The sequence below is a fragment of the Taurulus bubalis genome (assembly GCF_910589615.1).
Source record: "Taurulus bubalis genome assembly, chromosome: 11".
NCBI lineage: Eukaryota > Metazoa > Chordata > Actinopteri > Perciformes > Cottidae > Taurulus > Taurulus bubalis.
The window spans coordinates 15023208-15046217 of NC_136599.1; the positions used below are offsets into that span (position 1 = coordinate 15023208).

Here is a 23010-nt window from a genome sequence, read left to right on the forward strand (position 1 = left end):
GACTATTCTATACTCATTACATTAATCCATAGTTATGCAGATTTGGGCAGACAACGTTGTGACCATAAATAACAATTTGTTCAGCTGTGCTGCAGGCATGAGCTGTTTTATTATTTAACAACTAAAAAGATAACAGTGTAGGAGAGATTGGCTGTTTTTCTATTTAGGGCATGTGTCCCTACAAAAACAATCAAGAAAAACTAACGTGGACGAGTAGTTTTCATGAAAGCACTATTTTTATAGAAATTATAATTTTGTGTAGACAGTCTAAGGCATGTCCCAATACCTGTCAAGTTTCTGGAAAACACCTCCTATGTCTGATATGTTACAATCAATGAACAGTGGGAACTGACAGGGTTCCTGAAGAAAAGACTGAGGATGGTGCCTCTCCCCATTTTCTTTGGGGCTTACCTTGCCAATATTCCAGGTCTTGATGTGTTGCAGTTCAACCAGCAGTTGCTCATCACTGCATGCCTTGAGCTTCTCTATAAGTATCCTACAGTCAGCAGGCTGTTGGTTCAGAAGAGGCATAAAATGGTTAGTCAGTAGTGAGTGCATTGACCTCCAATGCCTCTTTTCTACTAGCATAGTATAACACACATTAGCGATGCCGTAACATCAAAATATGCATTTCCTGTTGATTTAAAGTAGTGGGGGAACCCTGCTGACCTGCAATCCCAGTGTTTTTGTAGCACTTGTGAGCAGGACTAAACTATGGCCAATCTCCACCCTTAAATTTGTCACTGCACTAGAAGGTTTCCATGTCCCTGCAACTGTTTTTGAATGTCAAAATAACCGAGGCGTAACAGTTTTAGGATCCGTTTGGTCATTTAACATAATCTCAGTGGTGTAAGAGCTGTGTTACTGCTAGCCACAACGAAAATGTCCTGCTGTTGCTTAAATTCAGGTTGGTACTACACCTTATTTTGGACTTGTTACCAGCAAAAAAAAACGGAACTATTTAACCAATCAGCTAGTCACAGATCATGGCTTATCTGAAAACCAGCCATTTCAAATCAGCAGCCAATCGACTGGTGCCTCTTTTAGTGCTCCATTAGTAAGGTTGGGTACCGAGAACCGGTGCCAATGTGGCACCGGTTCCAAAAAAAAATTGCCTTGGCAATAAAAAAGTATCGGTTCAGGCACCGTTTAGGCACCGGTATCGTTTTAAAAGTATCGTTTTAGCACCGGTATCGGAAAAAACCCAAACGATACCCATCCCTATCCATTAGTCAGCACATCATTTTGCAAAAGGAGGAATAGTAAAAGAAACCGCCACAGTTGACTGGTTACATGAAGAGATGCAGGTGACCGGCATCTACTGCTGTTAATGCAAATATCAAACCTCCAACACAAAGTATGCAACACCTTTTACTAAGCTCTCCTGTTATTTAGAAATTCCCTTTGATTGTGACATCATGTTTTCCTATCACATTTGGTCATAGTAAAGCCCAGATTGGGTGTCCCAACTCTGATTGAAATCATGATGAGGTAGAAATGACCAAGCTTTAGACATACTCACAGCTTCCGTAGGAGTTTTCTTTAACTTGCTTCTGTCTACCTTCATTGTCGATAATCTCTATTTGTTGCTCCTGTTGAGAAAGTTCCATGTACATCAGAAAATACCATGTGATACTGAATATCAATGAGTACTTTACATAAATTGTAAATACAACAAATATTTATGCAAACATACAAAACAATTCTAAAACCACGGACATTTAGATTTAATAACTTGAAGTTGTGAAATGTACTTACAGAGAATTAATTTGGCAATACCCACTTAACAGCATGTTCCAGTCACGTTATCTGTAAAATGGTATTTAAAAAAAGTAAACTGATGTCCCACATCATTTTAAAATCTCTCTCTCTGATTACTAATTATGATAATACATTTATAGTCATGATTACAAATGAGATACTGATACAGTTTGATTAAGTCAGCAAGGTCTGAACATCACAAAGCAGATTGAGGCTAACTAGCAGCATAGCACACAAAGTTAATTAAATCGGACTGGGCCCTACTTAATGCGCTATAACAGTTGTCTAATGTTTCTTGTACTTCACTCTGATTCAAGTGATATCTCAATAAACAGATGTATGCTGCTTTCACATCATCAACTAGAGTGGCTTGACGCTGAACGGTTTAAGTTACAGCCACATAGCTAACAAGCTAACAGCACCCTTGCTAACAGCATAACGTTATTTAACGCTACCTATTAACAAGTGATCACACATGTGTTGGACTGTAGTTACGAGTCACCAACAACATCGGTTTGCTTGGTGACTGGCTGGTAATACCTATGGCGGAAGAAGACATTGGGAAGCTCAACGTACCGAAGAAATCGGTCAGTAACGTTTGCTACGGAGTTTGTTAGCCCGGGACCAGCTAGCTATGAGCTACCGGTGACGTTAGCAAACGATCCTTTTTTTAAAATACTTCAAAGCATTTTAATCCCACCCGACCACTAAAGTCAGCCATGTCACAAACAAGTCATATTTGTAATCAACGTCAAACATATAAGATACAGCTCACCAAAAACCAAGCAATGTTAGCCATCTGTGCCAGAGCTGTCAATTCAGATCTAACCAATTCACCATGCTGTCCTGACCTGACTCTCGACTAATTTAGATCGGGGCTGGGTAGGCCGCAAAGGAAGCCTGTACTCCCCACTCTGCACCATCCCCGCTTCAAGTAAAAACGAAACTATAAAAACCACTGGGTGATGAGCGACACTAAAATGGTTGTGCCAAGTACGTGGAGCCTTAGCGTTACTTTGGTCCGGCTCTTATCCGGATTTCCACGGCTAGACAGTCGTAGCACGCGCTAGCTAGCAAGCTAGCTACCGTTAGTTGAATAGCAAGCAGAAACGCATAATAACTCGCTGAATCATTGCCGGAAGGGTCTAACGTGACACTGCGAGTTTAGTTTTCAGTTTTCGTTCAGGCAAATTGACTACCGGCTACATACTCTATAAAGTAGTGTGTTCATCCGTCCCTTGCATTATTTGTCAGAGTATCCGCGCTTGTTTCCATAGAACACAGGCACTAGCTGTTGGCACAGTCATCATGACTCTGGGTAGTGTGCAAAAAGTGAATAACGTTCCGGCAGAGGATGAGTGGCCACTGTTTATCGATGCAGTGCATGTTAATAGAAGTCAATCGACCCCATGTGTAACGCATCAGCGTCATATTTTATCATTATCAATTAGGATCAACAAAGGTCTCCAAGAAAACATCCGCAGTAAACAACAAAACACTAGAAGATGAATATGACTACATCATCTTTAAAATGATTTTCATCGAAATCCATCAGGTGAACAACTGTCAACTCTGATGCATTCTTGATTGTGAACAGTTAACCAAAAACACTGATGTATTGAAACAACGCATTATACATGCAACACAGCTGCAGTATACATGAACAAATAGTAAAGAGCAAACATTTTGAGACCATATTTTACTAAAGCAGGATCACATTTGGTTATGCCTAAACCAGCTAACAATGAAGCAAAGACAAATTCAGCACCCTAGTTTTTAAAGTCAGCCGAGTCACAATTTATGGCACAGATTAACTGAAGTGTTAATAATTATTTATTTAGTTAGTTCAGTAGATCAATATTTTGTTAGGTTATCATCATATGCACCAGAACAATATTGCAAATATCAAGGAACAGTTATCAAGCGCTTGATTCGTTATCTTGCAGCCAGCCTGATTCATCTACATCAAAATACAAGCACGTCTGCCCTTTTCACTGTTTTTTTTTTTTTTACACAATTAGAAATTATCATTGTAAGTCTTAAGTAAATGTATTATTACTAATGACAAAAGCAATGTTTGTCACTAGCTTATTAAAACAAACTTATTAAATTGGCTATTGAAAGTATGACCTGGTTATGAAAACTTGATTGATGATAATGAGAACTTTGATCCTTCAATATGTGCAGAAAGATATTGTAGATGTTCTGTTGTGGCCAGTGCAATACACTTCTCCGTAGCCTGCTGGGGGAGCAGCATTGGAGCCAGAGACACCAACAGACTTAAACTGGTTAAGAAGGGCGGCCCACCCTCTCCACCACTTTTTCCTAACAGACTCATCTAGCTCTGCTGTCACAAGGACATATTAATATTAATTAATTTAATATTATTCTATCCTATTTTTGGTATATTGTACATTGTTATATTGTATTGCTTGCCTGTATGAATAAATGCTGCTGAAGCAAAAACATTGACTTATAAGTAACTATCTAAAGCATATAAAAATATGTTTTAGGTTTGTATTGCAAGAATTAACATTAGTTGACATTATGAGGGGGGGGGAAAGGTACATTTCATTTATATAAACTATTAGCATTATAAATTCCATGAAATCTCAGACACAATTTCCAGAACAATACCGGCTCTGCAATATAAAATGTAATAACTGTTAACTGTGTGGAAATCTCAGATATGTAAAGCAAGCTGCTCTCTCAATTATAACATTTTAAGGAATATGGTAATCATATCAAATAGGCCATGTTTATCCAGACTGACGCACCAATCAACGAACTACAGTAGCATTACAAAAAAGTAATTTACAGAATCTTTCCTCCGTCTACACATAATACAATCTTCTTTTAGCAGATTGTCTCTAAATGATACATTAACTTTTACACCAATGTCTTCAACAACAGACACGATATTTCCTATTTTCATTTGTTTCATTCACTTGTATGCAAATTCAAAGTTGTGTTGCTGACTGCAGCTTTCTCAAGAACCGTCAAACAATTAACTACGCACTCATCATTGTGTTTTCTTGGGTCCACGTCATGAAATTGTTCCGTCACACATCCAAATTGTAGCTACTCATGGCCCGAAACATTGGTGAAATACACCCTGGTTACTTAAGAAAAAAACTCCAGGGGCCAACTTCACCATTGGGCAATGGATGCAAATGTCTGAGGCCTCCCAACTAAAATGACTATAGATTTATAATGTTTAGACATGAAAACTATTGAATTGTTTTACATTTAAACTCATCGCAAGCCAAAATAACTTACAAAAGGCCCCTACTACCTTCTTATGTACTTCTACGTCAGAATGTAATGTAATATTACATTAACCTGACAGAAATTTTACAGGTAACTTTGCAGATTCAGATTTGACTCACAGTATAACAATTAAAATACAAACAATTTCCGAATCACTAACGCCACCCCTGAAAAGCACACCAAAGTCACTGTTACTCGCGGTCAGGAATCTCAGTGAAATATACACTTAGTGGAGGTTATTTTCAAATAGGCATATTAGTCACTTGTTTTGTCATAACCGGCAAGGTTATAAAGTACACCATGGATTTATTAATGCTATAAATTAGTATTAAGTCATACATCTGGGAAATACAGTTTTACTCGCGGTCACACCAGTGAAATACACTCATGTTCTGTCTAGTATGCATCCACAGTTCTTTTGACAGACACAGACACGCGGCGAGAAAGAGACGTGAGGAGTTGAGGCACTGAGCCTTTAACAAAATGACATCCTTGCTGCTGTTAATTAAATAGGATGTGTGGCACAGCTGCATCATCTGTCCATTAATTTGTTGCTGCTGTATTTCATGATCTGTCAAATAAGTATAACTGGTTATGAAAACCTAAATATTTATTATTAATTAAAATGACAATGTGACACGCCTATCTTTATGACAACATGAAATGCAGCAAATGTGAGTGTTGTTACTGCTAAAATAATGTGACTTCAAAAGCTGTTTCAATTTGTAAAAATCATGTCATGACTATAGCAGTTGAATTGGATGTAGCATACATTAAATATAAAAAAAACACAAGTAACATCAAGGGGAAATTTCACTGAGAAATGCGATTAGAACAGTGCCTAACGAGGCGCACAAATGGCTAAAGGGCAGAAAGTTTGATCGTGCATTTGATTATCTTAAATAACTGCAATCTATGAATACAGATACATTTGTCGAGTCCTGCCTGGGTTGAGATTATTCCAGCTGTGGGTCACACCTCTTCTATGTGCCAAAATTCATTCTCAACTCTTCTTGAAGCCTCCTCTGTCCTTGTCCCTTCAAGGGACCATAGGACCTTTAAGTTAGCATAAAAAGCACACAGGGAGCTGCGGTCTACCTGGTGAGGACGACACGCTGAACTCTGAAGCCCCAACGCTACACAGAGCAAAAGTTTATTAATAAAATTGCACCAGATTTTACAAAATCACTCTCTTGGGTCCCCAGCAATATGGCCATCAAGTATGACGTAGATTGGATGAGTTGTACAGACAAAGATTCCTTGTTTTATACATTACAAAATATGTGAACCCATCCAATGAAGCTCTTCCCAACATCTATGGACCATCACAAGGAATGATTGCCTTGTTCTTAAGAGAAAATGCTGCAGTATTAATTTATCAAAAAATTGACATCGTCATGGATACTGGTAGGTGTGCAAAACTAAATTACACCACATAAATGTTATATCGGCATTAGATGCTTTTTTTTTTTTAAAAGACTTAAAATATCTTATTTGAAATTACTTTATTTGTACTCAAGTCTATTTTAAATATAATAAAGGCAATATAGTAAATTAGCTAGCAGTACATACCAGAAACAGCTTTGGTTCAATGGCTCCCCCATTCTCATCCTTGGCTTACTTTTCAGTTTCTTATAACTATCTGAAAACAAAAACACTTTAAATCAGATACGATAATAAATGTAAGCAGTTTGATCATTGGCACTTTTCTGACAGTGGGAAGCAGAGTTTTATTAAAACGGCAAAATGTAGTTAAATACTGTTTAATAATCATTTCCCCTGATGTTTAAATTAAAACCTGAAACTATATTTTAACTGTTGGGCTTTTTTCAAATCCAACATGCTGAGCAAGTCCATGCCTAAATTAGGACAGAAAAAAAATCTGTATCTTTATGAATAACCGACTTCAATTGACACAACATGCATTCTGAATTGTAGGCCATCACTAAATTGTCCGTAACATAAATGATTGTAATACAATCAATCAAAATGTGGTCTATATGGGCATATATTTTCTGACAAAAGATTTACAGGTCTACTTTTCAGCTGCCTGAGCTTTAAAGTTAGCCTCTGGTGTCCAGAAGAACAACTGCAGTGTGCCAGCTACAAAGGATTGGTATAAATCAATAAACTGTTAAACAGAATAAATAAATACAGTATGCAGCACAATTCGCAACAGGTCCACGCCTCTTTTTGTCAAGACCGCAAGAGACAAGAGAACTCTGTTGTGAAGTTTGCAGATGACCCAAGCATCATCAGGCAGATTACAAACAAAAATGAGACTTCATAGAGAAGAAATAAACAACCTTGCAGAACAACCTACTGCTCAACTTCAGTAAAACCAAGTTGTTTATTGTTGATTTGAGAAAGAAGGAGGCAAAGATGCACACCCCTGTCTACATCAATTGAGCTGAGCTTTAAGTTCCTGGGAATCAGCATCAGAAACAACATGGTCATCTTGCATCTCCAAAGCTGTATTCCTTAAGGAAACTTAAAGCCAAATTCCTGTGCCAAGTTCTTGTCAACTTTTACAAAGAAGCAATAGAAAGCACCCTGACTACAAACATAACAAACTGGCATGGGATGTGTACTTAACCCGCCCAGAACATCTTTAGTACCAATCTACTGAGCATCAGTAATATTGGTGAGAAGAGGAGCTTGCTGAGAGCTACAGGGATATTAGAAGACAAAACCCACCCCAGCCACAACCTGTTCACCCTGCTGCCATCTGGAAAGAGATACAGAAGTATCAGCTGCCAAACCAAAAGACTTAAAACAGTTTATTTCCTTTGACTGCGAGACTCCTTAATTCATCCTCTGTATATAATATAGTTGTTTAGTGGTGGTTGTTGGTGTTCTTTCCTATGTAGCAAATTGGGACTATAATCTAATTTTTGTTGTGCAACTCTGTTGTACAATGATAAATAAAAACCTTGTAACTATGACATTAAGTTCACATTAAAATAAGTGTGGCTGTGTTAACTGAACTTGCCTTCAAAGACATGTAAATTTGATCTGCGTTAGTGATTGTAAGCCTTACTTGACAGTGCGACACCTCCCTGAATAATCAACATCCACAAACAACAACGCTGAACAATAACGTGAATACTGACGTCGTGAACTGGTTTGATCATCTTCATCATACAATACAGTGACGTTAACGGGCCGTGGATAGGACCTTAGTTTCAGTACCATTAGCTAGCTAAACTCTAACTAAATTCACAGTACAATGCACGTTACCACACCAACTCGTTGATCACTCTCCAGTAAGCACACGTTATGTCCGCTGTAACTGTGTAAAATCCACTCGCATTGTCTGCCAGTATTTGTAAAGTAGCGACCCAATGTTACGCAGTTACGGTTAAGTCAATGGTGGAGCTAATGTTGGCGAAGTTAACCGCTAACGCCAGTTAGGTGACGTTAGCTGTGGCTAGTTAGGTGTTCACTAACGTGGGGCTAACGTCAGTTACTTCAGCTCCTATTCAGCTCTAACGGCTAACGTTCGTTACTTCGGTTCATATTCAGCTCTAACGGCTAACGATCGTCCCTTCGGCTCATATATTCAGCTCTAACGGCTAACGTTCGTTACTTCGGCTCCGACGGCTAACGTTCACGCTAGCAGATTACGAAAAGTCAAATATGTAACCCGACACACATTTAGACTCACCGGTTAATTGTATCATCATTACCAATGAAAGGGAGTAGTCATTGAACGGGCGTACCGCTTTGACTTGTACATGGAGGCACAGACCCGCACACAGTAAACATGAGTATGTATATGCGTGTATGTTTGCGGGTTTTGCGCGAGCTAACTAGCTAGCGGCGAGAGCTCCGCACAATGCTCTATCAGTGGGATCATGGCTAAATTAAAAATGGCGGTTAACATAGCAGAGGATCCGTAGTTTAGCCGTAAAATACACTAGTTTTGTGCTCTCGGATCTGAGTGACGGTTGTGAAACATCGATTGCAGTTATTAAGGAAGATGAATGTATGCCACCAGTTAGCTAAAACCCACGGCAATACAAAGGAATAATAATTTCTTCTTACCTCGAATGCGTGTTACATTTGCTTCTCCATCTTGCACTAGAGTAGTGGTAGAGCAATTTTGGATCTCGCGAGAATACCTGCTGCTGCGTTTACCCAGGGCACTCCCTTGTAACCAAGTGGGTCTTCGTTTGAAAGAGGACATACGGCCTTATTAACTGGTATTTTCAGCCTCAACCTTCTGATTAGATGTGCACACGAAAGCACACAGACGAGTTCTCCAGGATACATGGGGAAAATATTTTAATTCAGTTTCATATTGAAGTGTGAAGTGTATTCAAACTCACTGACAATCAGGAAATAAAGACTGGACAATTGTATAACAAATGTATTTTTACCCCTATTTGGACTGGGAAAGTTGAGCAATGGATAAAAAAAAAATGGAAATGTGAAAGTAATTATACAATAGTGTGTACAATAATAAAACAAAAGAAAAATTGTAGGTGCCACTAATTCTAGTAGAATCTAAAGTGGCTTAATTATATCAAATTGTCGATTCAGTTGAAAGAAACTCATTATGTGTTGATGTATTTAATCCAACACAATATTACTCGTTTCTTTCCAATAATTCCCTTAACGCCACTTGTAGGTGATTGCAAAGAAAACAGAGTTCTCCAGTTGATTAGAGAGTAGTAGTAGATAGTAAACTGAAAACTATGCATTTGACTACCAAATCATACTTTGTGATTTGGTAGTCCTAAAATAAAATCAACGAAAAAAATAATTTTTGCCCAATGTATATTTTATCTTTTCCAGGTTGTATTTAAACATCATGTTTAAAAGACACAGTACACACCAACACAAAAGTGAATATCAGCAATAGTTAATAAAAAAAAAAAAACTAAATAGATGAAATTAAACAAGGGCATTTTTTCCAGAACATTTTCACTATTACACTGACAAGACAACATGACAAACTAAGCAGCAAGACAATTACTGCGTACAAATATAAAAAAAAACTATTTCAGATATTTTTCAAATAGAGCGATGTATCATGTACAAGTTATGTTAAGAAAGATTTCAAATGTTTTGAACTATAAAAGAACTTAAATTACAACATATATTTACATATCATGTCCTGCACCCTCACAATGTTTTCACACAGTTAAATCTACACTGCTGCATCTACATTTTAGAACCAGTGCATTCTGTGTAAAGATCTATATCTGGCCCAAGAATGCTGCCAAAACTTGGGGCACAAATTATGGCAGGAAACTAACATAAAATTGTTCTGCTCTTCCAATGTAGCTATATAAATTACAAATATTACAAATATTTACAATGACAACATACTGTAAAAAAAAAAAAAGTTGTACAGGTATTAAGTGGTTGAAAATAATTAAAGTAGGGACCAAGACAATGAAGTGGAAAAGCATACCATGTTAAAACAAGCTGAGAGATGGCAAAAGGCTGCATTGTTAAAATAAATATACTAACAATAAATAGAGCTGTATGATGTTACTCTTGGTATCGGTTGAGTGCTTAGAACATCATGTGTAGAGCTACAGTTTATGGAGGAAAAGGAGTTGTACACACTTCATGACAAATCCCTCAAAAATAACTCATACATGTGTGTCGCGATTGGGATCCTGTAATAATCATAGAAAACAAAATGTGTTTAAAGAGGTACAAAAGGACATTACATTTTACCAGACCAGAATATGTGTTGTTTTTCCTTCCCTTTTTGAAATGTATGATGGACAGTATAATGTCTTTGCATAAGTAGAACCATTAAAAAAATAGCTAAATAAAAGAAACAATTGAGTTTTGTAAATTTATCACGCTAGTTAAATCCATGTCCACCTACATTTTGAAATGTGCGTCACAATTTCCAATTGCCAAAGTCAAATGGTATATGAACATAAAGAGGTTACTTACCATTTGTTTTAAGTCACACATGCCTCTGAAACACCTTTTTAACAGATATGGATAAATGGGCAGAGTAAAAGGTGTACAAGACAAGCTATAGTGAGGTTCAATAACAGCTGAAAACAGTAAACATTTATATAGAGTACAAAATATAGATCACTATCTCTATTTCTTTAAGACCTACTTCACGAAAGCCTTTTTCTTCATTCCCAGCTAAGTTTTCAGCCATTTTTCCAACATCTCTCACAAGAGAAGTTTGCCGTTACGGTGAATTTTCAGAATCTTTCCAAGTCTCTGTTTTGCAGTCGCAAGTCCTTTCTTTGGACGCTTCCCTAAATTAGAAGTGAAAGGGGGGAAATACATGAGAAAATAGGTCGTCAAGCGATATGAAATTATGTTGTTAATGCTTTACATTTATGCTTACCTTGACCAACTCCTGTTGTGCCTTGGCTGGTTAAACCTGCAGGGGATGTAGCAGAGTTAGAGCTGCTGTTCTGTGGAGAAAGTGAAGGCCGGCGTGAAGTGAGGAATACACCAGGGGCCATGGCTCCACTGCCTCTTGGTCCTCCAGGGCCAAATGGTCCTGGCCCTGCAGTGTATTCATGGTCCAACAGACTTGCAGAGTAATACTCCATCCTCCTGTCTGGGCTGGAGTCTGCTGCAGTCTCTGGAGCAGGTGGTGGTGAGGGTGGGGCTGGCTCCGTCTGAACAGGGGGAGGAGGGGCTACAGGAGCTGGAGGACGCTGCTTTTTTGTGTATTTTCTTCGTGCAGGCTTTTGCTGCTCCTGGATCATAATAAAAAAAAGAATCAAAAGTAATTTTCTTTTATTGCAAGATGCCTCCACATTATTCACTGGGCACATACTTCAAAGACCAATAAGCTTTGTTTCCTAACTCACTTGTTGTGCCAGCTTGGCAGCAGCTGCGGCAAGACCAGTTTCTACAGATGCGACTCTAGCCCCTTCCCTGGCTGGTCGATCCTGTTTAGGTAGGGTGGGCATCACCCTGGCTGTAAATGAAAACATATTCTTAAGAGATCAACTCTCAGCGAGCTAAAACGCATCATGTTCCATCTTGCCAATATGTTCAAGCCAGGTACCTTTCGGGCTCCAAGGTGTGTCATCCCAGTTTTTCTTCCGCTTCATCTTAGCCTTGTTAGCACGGTCCTCCTCATCGGACTCCAAGGACGGGTAAACTTAAACAAAAAATGTATTATTATAATTAAACAGCTTGACCAATAAAATCTTTAGTGGTCCGACTCTCACTGCACTGTACGGCAGCAGGTTTTAGTCATTGAGTGTATTGCTCACCATAGTCTGAATCTTTAAAACAGGTTCCCAGAGCCTCATGCTCATCTTGACTGTCCTCGTCACTAAGGTGACGGGCTGGTCGTTTAATTTGCCGTTTCCCAGGCCGCTGGATGACAGGTTTCTTCTCAAGAGCTCTTGTCTTTTTGACCCCTCCAGTCACCCATACTGCCCTGCCACCCTTTTCCTTGACCAACCCTAATCCTTCTGTCAGGCCTCCAGAAATGGATAGAGGAGACGAAGAAGAGGAGGAAGATGAGGATGAGGAAGGGGGGTTGGCCATGGACAGCATACCCTGTATGGCATCACGAGTACTGGGAGAGGCTGGAGCTTCCTCACTGAGAGAAGGACAGAGTCGAGCAATCACTCAGCATCTCAAAAATAACCTCCTAAACATAGCATAGTGTCAGAGACATTGGAAATATGTAAACTATGCAAGTTTCAAAGGTTATTGGATTCTTGCAACAACACAGTGAGACATTTATTCCAGCTTGTATTCAAATGTATTGCTCTTTTCCCAGGTATCCGAAACAAAGGAAGTGTGCTTCAAATATATTGCATCAAACACCAAGAAACGTCTAAAATACCATCACAGACTCTTACTTAATTTGAGTGTTCAATAAAAACAAGGAATCCCTTGTGATCAAGGAGATCTAACCTGAGTGTTGCAGAGTCCAAGCCTGCCACTTGCTTGCTGGCCTTCAATAAGTCCAGAATTCCCCCTGCGCCACCCTTTACCCCGTGGGCGGCTAGTGCTTCTTCATCTGTGGTGTAATCCTCCTGAAGCCACATGCATAAATATGCTATTGTTAGTATTGAACTAGTGCTGTAAAGTTCTGGTGGATAATGCAGGACATGCATCATAATAAACAAACAAGGAGAAACGTGTAAATACTCTTTCATTCCTGTCACAGTTCTACAGTTTATCACTGATAGTTAATCATGCAGTTCACTTTAGGACAGAGACTACGTTGACTCAATAAAAAACATAAATGTAAAGTAAATATAAGCAAACAACAGCATTTGTGATAAGCTGTGACCTGCTAGATCAGAGGTGGGCAAACTACGGCCCGCGGGCCGGATCCGGCCGAGTATTATAATTATTATAACATTAAAAAAAAAAAAAAAAGTTATAGTAAAGACCGCTGTAGCGCTTCTCCATTACAAGTTCAGTTTCCCGAAGCACGATGACCACAACAGACCAGCGTTGATGTTTCTTCATGCTTATTTATTGCACAGCGCTCTTTTAGGCTTTCCGTGTGTGTGTGTCCTTTTGCAGCAGAGCCGTGTGTGCAGCAGAAGGCATTACAGCGGTCTTTCTGCTGCAGCAGAACACACACACGAAAAGCCTAAAAGAGCGCTGTGCAATAAATAAGCATGAAGAAACATCAACGCTGGTCTGTTGTGGTCATCGTGCTTTGGGAAAATCAAGTCGGGAACAGAGAGGCGTTACAGCAGTTGTTACGCGCCGTGCGGACCGCTGCCTGCCGTGTTCTGCTGAACTAGAGCGACACACAACACTTGCTGTGCTGCGCTGCTCAATTCCACTCCCTCCCCCACTGATCCCACAGACAAGGGCGACACTTTTTGTTTTTTTTATTATCGTAATATACCACAAACCACTGAAAAGCTTCACTTCTTAGCGGTCAGAATCCTTTTTAATTATATCATAAAGCGTTAACTTACGGTAATATGAATCACTTTCTGTCGCCGGAGACAGGGTTTGTACTACAACAGTTTTAGAGTTGTAAAATGAACTGACAGCTGCATGCAGAGTATTTTTCCTCAGTATAACTAACATAACTAACCACACTCGACCCACTGAACTGCGCCACCCTGCGCGCTCATGTCATGTGACATATAGGGTTCTGTCTGTCAGCCTTCTGCCATCCTCCTGCATTGATCCCTTCTGTCACAATGAGTGGACTCAAGAAAAGACAAGTCGACAGTGAGTGCAAAGTCTTTAATGAGTGGACTGCTAAGTATTTTTTCACCGAAGTACGTATGTCTTATTTGCCAAGAAACCATTGCAGTATTCAAAGAATACAATATTAGCCGCCACTTTTCCACCAAGCATGCTAACTATGCTAGCCAACAGTCAACGACAGAACGGGCGGCTACTGCTAAGAGGTTGGCAGCCAATTTAAAGAGTCAGCAAAATATTTTTCTCCGCCAAACTGCTATACAAGAATCAAGCACCAAGGCAAGTTTTTTGCTAGCATTCAAATTAGCAAAAGTCAGCAAGCCTTTCTCTGAAGGAGAGTTTTTGAAAGAATGTATGGTAGAAACAGCAGGTCTCTTATGTCCAGAGAGCAAAAACAAATTTGAAAAATTGAGTTTATCACGCAGAACAGTGACTCGGCGTGTAGAACAAATTGATGAAGATTTAACCAGCGAGTTGAACAAAAAAGCTGAGCCATTTACGTTATATTCTCACACCGCCCCCTGCCGGCCTCGCCGTCGTCCAGTGTAGAGCCACGGGTCTCACACCGCCCAGCACCCCCTGTGGCAGACCACAGGCTCCCCACCTTCCCTTTGGTTACAATAATCTGTTTTACCAGATACTCATACTCTCATGTGGTCTGCACTTGGGTCAGCAACATTGTCCTCCCGTGACAAGTTCACACAAACACTCTCCATCCATCTGATACTGGCCCGGCCCGTCTGTCAAATTTTTTTATTCAATGTGGCCCCTGAGCCAAAAAGTTTGCCCACCCCTGTGCTAGATGCTAAGCTTTGAAGTAGAACCTGGTATGTATAATATGAGATGCATAACAAATCTAAACTCAAAGCCATAATGTAGTCACAATCACAGATTCATTCCAGCTGTATCCACGATGGCATGTGGGAAGTCCATAATTTTTTGTTATTAAGACTGATTTGCTGATACTGGCTACTATAGCTAAAAGATGGCATTCACAACTGGCTACAGAAGACCTGATTGGTGTATCCATAAAAACCTCACCTCAATGTCAAAGTCTACCTCTCCAGGCTCCCTGATGCGATTGGGGTCAGAGCAAGGTTTGGCTCTGGGCAGCTTCCTCGGAAGACCTGAAAGCCCATTTTAACACAGTTAGGTTACAGCAGCAAGGTAGTTTTGAATCCATCCTACTTAATATTAGGTTATACATCTAGCAAACATTCCAAGTGTTTAAATAGCTATACTGATCTCTCAGACTTTCCTGGTGGGTAAAGGAATGAAGAATATATATGCCCCTTCAACATTCATTTAAGCATTCAGAAAACTCTTGTTGAAAGTCAAATTCCCACCACTTAGTTTCTTTTTCTTGCTAGGTCCTGCAGGCTTGCGTCGTGGAGGAGGCGTCTCGTCAATCTGCAGCTCATCCTCGGACTCCAAGTCAGACGGACTGGATCCCTCCATGGCAAGATGTTTGTACTTTCCTGCCCTACCCGCACCATTACTGCTGCCGACCTTCTTACTAAAAACAAAGGATCAGCAGGTTAGAAACAAAATCTTTAGAAGACCATAAGATCACCAAAGTAGAAACACACCAAATGGCTGCAAAGCTTATTACCCTTGGAGTTTTCCATTAGTCAGCACAAGTTTCAGTTTGTTTTTCTTTAGCTTTCCTTCAAACTCATCCAAAGGCAACTCCAGCTGGAAAGACAGATACAAATTGTCAGAAAATATGAGGATGAAGCTTACAAACCAAATTGTCTTCATGAATTTGTTCAATTTCAAAAGCCTTTGGGGACACATTTCTGTCTGCAATGACATACCTTGTTCTTGTTTTTGGACTTTCCATGTTGAAATTTTTTGAGTGTATGTTTGGTGTGGATCTCAATGAGATCAAGTTCTCCTGCTTCTGCCTTAAGCAGCCCCTTCTGACCCTTCTTCTTAGTTCCTGGAGGCCCGATACCCCCCATCATCTCCTTGGGCTTGGGTCCTTTCTTTTTTCCAGGGGGGCGTCCTGAATTCTGAGAGGTGGTCAGAGGAGCTTTAGAGATTGGCGAACCAGGAAACTGAGGTCCAGTGCGGCCAATGTTTTGCTGGAAGATGTCCTATTGAGTGAGAGTGAGAGAGAGAGAGAGAAAACTGTCTAGTGAGTAAACGCTAAAATGTCATAATAGTATTTCTATGGACATATTGGAACATGCACAAACTTTTAATTATTCTACCACTTACTTCAACCAGACGAATCTCTTTGGCCAGGTCCTTCACTAGTGTCTGAGTATTGATGGTTTCTGGAATCTCCACTTCATGATCTGCTAAAGCCTGAGTATAGGAAAGCAACAATCAGTAAACTCACATAATATATTGCAATTACATCTAATATTATACTGCACAAAACAAGGCATTTTTAACGAAGTTCAATATCATTCTTATATCCATTCGATGAAGCCAACAGCTGGTTAGCACAAAGATTGGAAACAAGACACAGCTAGTGCAACTTGGGGAAATGGTAATGAAAGCTGCCTCCCAACACCTCCAAAGATCACAAATTAACACATTATAGCTTGATTGTGTAAAAAACGACAGGTTATATGCCAGATTATTTCAAAGCCATACCCAGTACATTCCTGGGGTCTCGGCTGATTGTTTGGTAACTGCTCAGAGTCAAGAAACAGTCAGACACATAACCCCCTGTAAAACCATGATTTATCACTTCTGTGCAAAAAAAAAAAAAAAAAAATCACATTTGTGAGCTTTAAAGGTTTTGGTAGGAATTATTTGTGCTGTACTAACCTAACCTGCTGCTAGCTGTAGCTTCATATTTAACTTTAAATATGAAGCGAGAAAGTGAATATATGTATTTACCAAAATGGCAATAACGTTACAATTAAATGTTGCCTTTTGAGATGAAAAAGTACATTACCCCTTTTTCAAATCTAATACTTTTACGTAATGATTTACATAAAGATGATTTTATGTAATGATAATGTTGGAGCTTGCATGCAGTCGGATGCCAAATAAAACTAATTTGAGCACGGCCGTTTCACAATTAGTTATAGGAGGAAAATTAATTGAGTAATGAAAAAAAAGCAACAAAAAAATAAATAAAATGAAGAGAGGAAAGTGTGATATTCAAAAAGGAAAAGATAAAATAAGATTTTGCAAACCTCTTTACGGGTCCAGGTGCGGAAGGCATTGTTCAAGGCCTTAGCTCCGTGAACCAGGTAAGTGGCAGGATGTCTACGGTTTTCTCTCAAACCTGTGAGACAGAATAGCACAGGGTCAATAATATCAAAATGACATACAGTAAAAACAGGCGACTCAAGCAGTTCCCATGATATGGATGTTATGAAATTAATTGAACTCCCTTACCTCTGAAGGTATCAAGAAGGTGCTTTCCTACATACCAGCACACAGTCTCAAAGTTGGGAAAGCTGAACAAGTCGGCTGTGCTCAATCTCTTCTCAATTTCATATGCCCTAAAAATGGAAACACAGCGCAGGAAAAGTCAGATATTAGTGGTTATTGCCACAGACTTGCAGATTGAGCAATAGTAATAGCCTTAGGAACTAGAAGTGTTAATATTCAACAGTGAAAGTTCCTTTGGAGCACTCATATTTGAGTTTATCTGAAGAGTCATAAAGATCAGCCAAAATAAAGTATGATGTGGGCTCCTGTGGGCGGCAACACCAAAATGGCAATTGTCTGTCTCGAGTGCAGCAGAGAGATCTGCCAAGTGGGTATTTCCTAGTTCATTTTCTGCTTTTAGTGTGTAACTGTATTAAAACAATTAGCAAGTAAAATTAAGTTTCCATTTAATTTAAATCGTCTCTTTTTCTTGCTCTTATAGACTAGTGAGATCGTCAATAACACTAAAAAAACATTTTAGTCAAAAAGGACAACAATAAAATTATAAGGACTTGGCCCGGAAACAATCCTGAGGAAACTTACCGTATCTGCATGTCAATGTTGAGACTATGCAAGAAGTTTCCTCCGAAGGCCACGCAGTCCACTGGAGTCAGCACAGCATGAATCCACCCTGGAAGAAAAACAAATGACAAAAATGGAACCAATATTCGGGTCAGACTTGATTGACTATCACAACTATACTAAAACCCTTTGTATGTAACCAACAAAACAAACGGAAGCATTGTGGCTCACCTGTTGGTATGAACAAGGTGTTTCCTTGTTTGAGAGAGCACTTGTAACACATATCCACTTGGTCTCCAAAAAACATCTCATTCTGATTAGATGAGGAACTCCACCGCTCAAAAAGTGCCAAGTTGGCTGCAGTGGGGGAAATTAGGTAGAAGATTTTCTCGCCCTGAATAAACACAGTGACAAGCTCTTAAAAACAAATACCAATTCCTTAAAAAAAAAATTGTTTTAATCTTCCCAAACAGGACTGAAATAATTGTCATTCTCACCCTCAGGACATGGTACCATACTGAGGTGCCTCCAAAGTCAATGTGGAAATCTGTGTAGCTGTCCTTCACTCCCATTAAGCAGTACTTTTGCACATTGGGGCGTTCAAACACAGACTCTTCAGGCCAGAGGTTTTCCACCCATGATAGTTTCCTCACAATCTTTGGCGTCTCCACCAGGTTCGAGAGCCTTAAACAAGTCCGGCAATTGTCGTTAGTCTTCAAAACATAACTTCAACCCAACTCTAACCTGTAACAACAAACTTCACTTATACAATGAATTACCAGTTTTTTAGAGCAACTGATTAGATAGAAAAGTAAACATTATACCCAAATAACAAGACACTCATTATAATGGCAAACTGAACGCTCAGTAAAGTCTTTGTGTACCTGGTCTCAGAAAACTCCAGGCTGATGACATTGAGCACTTTGTCTCTGTTGGGCCTGTTGTAGTATTCAACAAAGTCGCCCAAACGCATCTTCAGGTCACATTGACGAGACACATCAATCACGTCAATCAGTTTGTCTGAACCTGCAATTAAAATAAAAGAAAAAGTTTGAGAAAACAAATTTGAAGGTCCCGAATACACATTAGCCTCAATCTTGACATGAATCAGTGTAGATCTATGGATTTGAATTAATTTGAAAAACTTTACCGATGTAGTGCTCCACATCGCTGACGCCGAATGATGCTGGAGGAAGGGTCATGCCTAGGCCATCACGCCTCAGCACCATAACAGGAACACTGAATGAATGCTCTTCCAGAAACTCAACTGTCAGCTGGGCTCCAGACGGCTTTAGCAAGACTTCATCCGCACTGTCATAGAACACAAACAGACATATGCACAAGTTTTGATTGTGATCACATCAAATATATTTAAAAAAAAAAGAGTGCCTAACAATTATGTTAAAGGATGACATTGGCTCTCCTTCCAACAGATCACAAACAGTCAGAGGATGAGGATAAAACGATATATTTAAACTTGTGAACTCTTGACCTTTGCAGGAGACTAACCCTGGGAAGGTGCGGCTCCGTAGCTCCCTAACAAACTGAGGGCTGCCCGTCTTAACAGGCCTTTTTGGATCTCTTGCTCCAGCAGCAGCACCACCATCTGTCTGCTTATTGCCTCCACGGCGTTTGCGCACTAAGAAAGAAGATGCAGAGAAAACCAATCAATGCATGTTTTTATGCAAAAGTAAACCAATAAGATCATAACAATTTAAGAAAGAAAGGAATGGTAACTTACTGACAGATGGTCCATGGGTGACCTGGCAGTTGGGGCAGTGATACAGGTCAATCTCAGCTGCTTTGTCCTCCTCCACTCCAACACAGCTACACAGAAAACATTATTGTATCAAACAAAGAACGTGTAGAAATGATATCTGAATAAACTGTGATGGGTTAAATACTGACTAAACCCACAGGAAACACACAACTAAGACAACATATACAACTACATCATCGTATTGTAATCTCAATGCACAGGGACAACGATATGATCACCGCGGTGTTCAATCTGAAAGTGACCTACCTTCCATGGAACCAGTCTTGACAAATGTCACACTCGATCATGAAGCGTGTCACATCATATGGCAGGCGACACAAGCAATACACTGGCACCGATGCCATTCTGAGTGTGTGTTTTTCACTTAGAAACCTGTTGAAATTGAACAAAACGGAGAGGAAAAAAAGATCTTATAACACATTCCAATAACACAACTAACTTACATTGAAAGCTCACTGGTGCATAATATAAGCACAGAGAAACACAGTAGCTGCTGCTCCTGCCACCGGAGATGCTCGATCAACTTAACTGAGAAAGTAAGTCGTCTCGGTCGGACAACAATGATTATAATGAGCACTATTCCACATTCTTCATGTAACGATACATTATTATTGAAGAGGCAAAATTTATCTTATTTCACTCCTTTATTAGAAACATGTTGCTTCTCCTAACTAACGCTCGTTAACAGCAGCCAACTGGCGTCATAACGTTGGCTCACTGTTTGTAAACACGCTGTGAATGTGTCGCTAGGAAGCTAACGTTAGCTGTTAGCTCTAGCAGCTAACGTTAGCTTCTTAGCAGCTACCGATACAGTTAAACTAAGCGAGTGTGAATGTGTTAACTTTAATTTTCAAAACAACAGCTGGTGCACTTCATTTATCTTTTAAACACGAAGAAACGTTGCATGCACCCAACAGAGACGATGGATTTAAGCCAAACAAAGAAGTGTCGTTTGTTATCTTAATCGATATTTAACGCTAGCAACTCACCGAAGTCTAGCTGCGGCAGGCCAAGCGTACAAAATCCGTTGTAATCCCTACGCGAGCTCGGGGGTAGCTGCGGCCTTATTATGCAACGTAAACTAGAAACAATTTGCTTTACCACTTTATTGTTTATGAATTCCGTTATGCCCAAATATAGAGGCCAGGTCCAGAAGTTCCCCCTTGACAAGAAAACTTAAATATGAAGCAACCGAAACGAGCACAATAACTACAAAATAACGGCGTATTGAACTACATCAACGCCATTTCAAAGGCTGCAGCGTCAGACAGACGGTCGTTCGTCGCTGTCTGCTATTGAAAGAACAATAAAGTTGCAGACGGTTAAATGTGGAGTTGCATTCAGGAAAAAACGTTGCGCAACGTTTATGCGGCAACGAAGTTGCAGACACATGTCGAATAGGCTGCTATAGCTTTTCAGAACCTGTAAACAACGTTGTATAATAGTAATGTTAAACAAATACATGTCAGTAAATGGACTAATTATTCAACATGCAAAGTACATAAAGAAATTCATCAATTTCAATCTTGACTTACATTTTCATCTCATGATTTTTTTCCCCGTCAGTACAGAAACCTTGAAGGTGTCAGTCCTCCTGTATTTTTGTATATGTAAGTATTTAACTTTAAATCACATTACCTTAATACATATATATATAACTTTTTTTATTTGAAAATTAATGTAATTTAAAATAGCACTGCCTTTGCACTGGCCTTGCCTTTGACTCCAGCTTTGTACGGCTGTCTCCATCTTGGTGTGGTGAGGATGAACTGATTGAACAACTATGAGGGGCCGTTTAAGCCATAACTATTGAGACACTCTCAAACTCACTACTGAGACACTCTCACACATACTAATGAAATGCTCTAACACTCACTACTGAGACACTCTCACACATACTAATGAAACGCTCTCACACTCACTACTGAGACACTCTCACACATACAAATGAAACGCTCTTACACTCACTACTGAAACACTTACACATACATACTCTGACTGTAAACCTATGCACGCTCATATATAAAACACTATTGTTGAACACTTATACATTCATAACTGAATCTCTTGCATATGATTACAAAGATATAAAAAGTTTAGATACATGTGCAAGTGTTTCACATATATATGTACACATGTACAATCAATCATTTTTGTTTGTGATTGAATATGAAGGTGCAAATATTTTGATGAGTCTGCAGGCCGTATTCGTAATTGGCAATCGCGATGACATTGTTAGTTTTTTCAATAGGGTGTTGCGCTGCGTTCAATGCCTACAGCAAGACCCAGGAGAAGAGAGATGTTTTAGAGAGCTTGATGACCACACCAGGGCCCTGTTTCTCGTACCTGGCTTACTGAGTTAGCGGGCTAATTGTCAGGATAAGATGACGTAGGTCAGGCTTTCTCGGTTTCTCGAAGCAAGCTTAGATAAATTACCATAGCAAACACATCCAAAAATGTAAACCTGCTCCCGGGCAGGCTTACTGAAATTCACTGGTAAAGCTGGCCACTTCCACGGACAAAAACGTCAGCTCCCTTCCTCATTGATGAAGGAGCGATATTAGTTATATTAGTTTTATAGGGAGAGAGTTCTTTCAGATCGCCGGTATCCATCATTTACATTATCATGACTTCCTGTACGCGGCGATATAGATTTTGCCGGCAAGAAATACTTTATTTACGAGAGCTTCTCGAGCCGCGGAGATTGATCACCACAGGCGCAGCTGATCGCCCGTCTCAGACACAGACTATCAGCCGCTGCATGCCGCGCTGTTCTTAAGTTTATTTAGCTCTTAAGAAACTTATGGATGTGTTGAAAGCACTCATAATTATATGACAGTGTTATTAGTACACCATACATATCATTAATGTAAAACATGATTAAGGTGATCGTGATGAGAATACAGAGAATCACACACAATTTATTTTCACTGCTGATTGAATTTCTGATTATGAATAATACATACATACTGATCCGCCCATACACATATTCAAACTCATATACACATATATAGTACATGATTCATACGTGCATACAGCACATATATCCTCATAAGTGTATATTTATTCGTGGAACCTCTTTTTTATTTATCTGCTGAGAAGCAGGAGATGATCATAAAGGCATATGAGGAAGT

The 23010-nt window shown here is 39.5% G+C and overlaps 1 protein-coding gene across 1 annotated transcript; it reads right to left on the reverse strand.

Moving 5' to 3' along the window:
- Positions 1–9329: 9329 nt before the first annotated feature.
- phf8 (PHD finger protein 8) lies at positions 9330–21024 on the reverse strand. The gene is made up of 22 exons (XM_079226824.1): positions 20978–21024; positions 20123–20248; positions 19838–19923; positions 19606–19735; positions 19247–19407; positions 18981–19122; positions 18594–18780; positions 18328–18490; positions 18118–18205; positions 17539–17645; positions 17334–17425; positions 16399–16488; positions 15993–16274; positions 15788–15870; positions 15522–15691; positions 15217–15302; positions 12910–13031; positions 12255–12589; positions 12044–12139; positions 11844–11953; positions 11369–11729; positions 9330–11276 (listed from the first exon to the last, which is right to left on the reverse strand). The coding sequence occupies exons 2-22, from the start codon at positions 20218–20220 to the stop codon at positions 11188–11190; spliced, it is 3078 nt and encodes a 1025-aa protein (XP_079082950.1). The 5' UTR covers positions 20221–20248; positions 20978–21024; the 3' UTR covers positions 9330–11187.
- Between the last annotated feature and the right edge of the window lie 1986 nt (positions 21025–23010).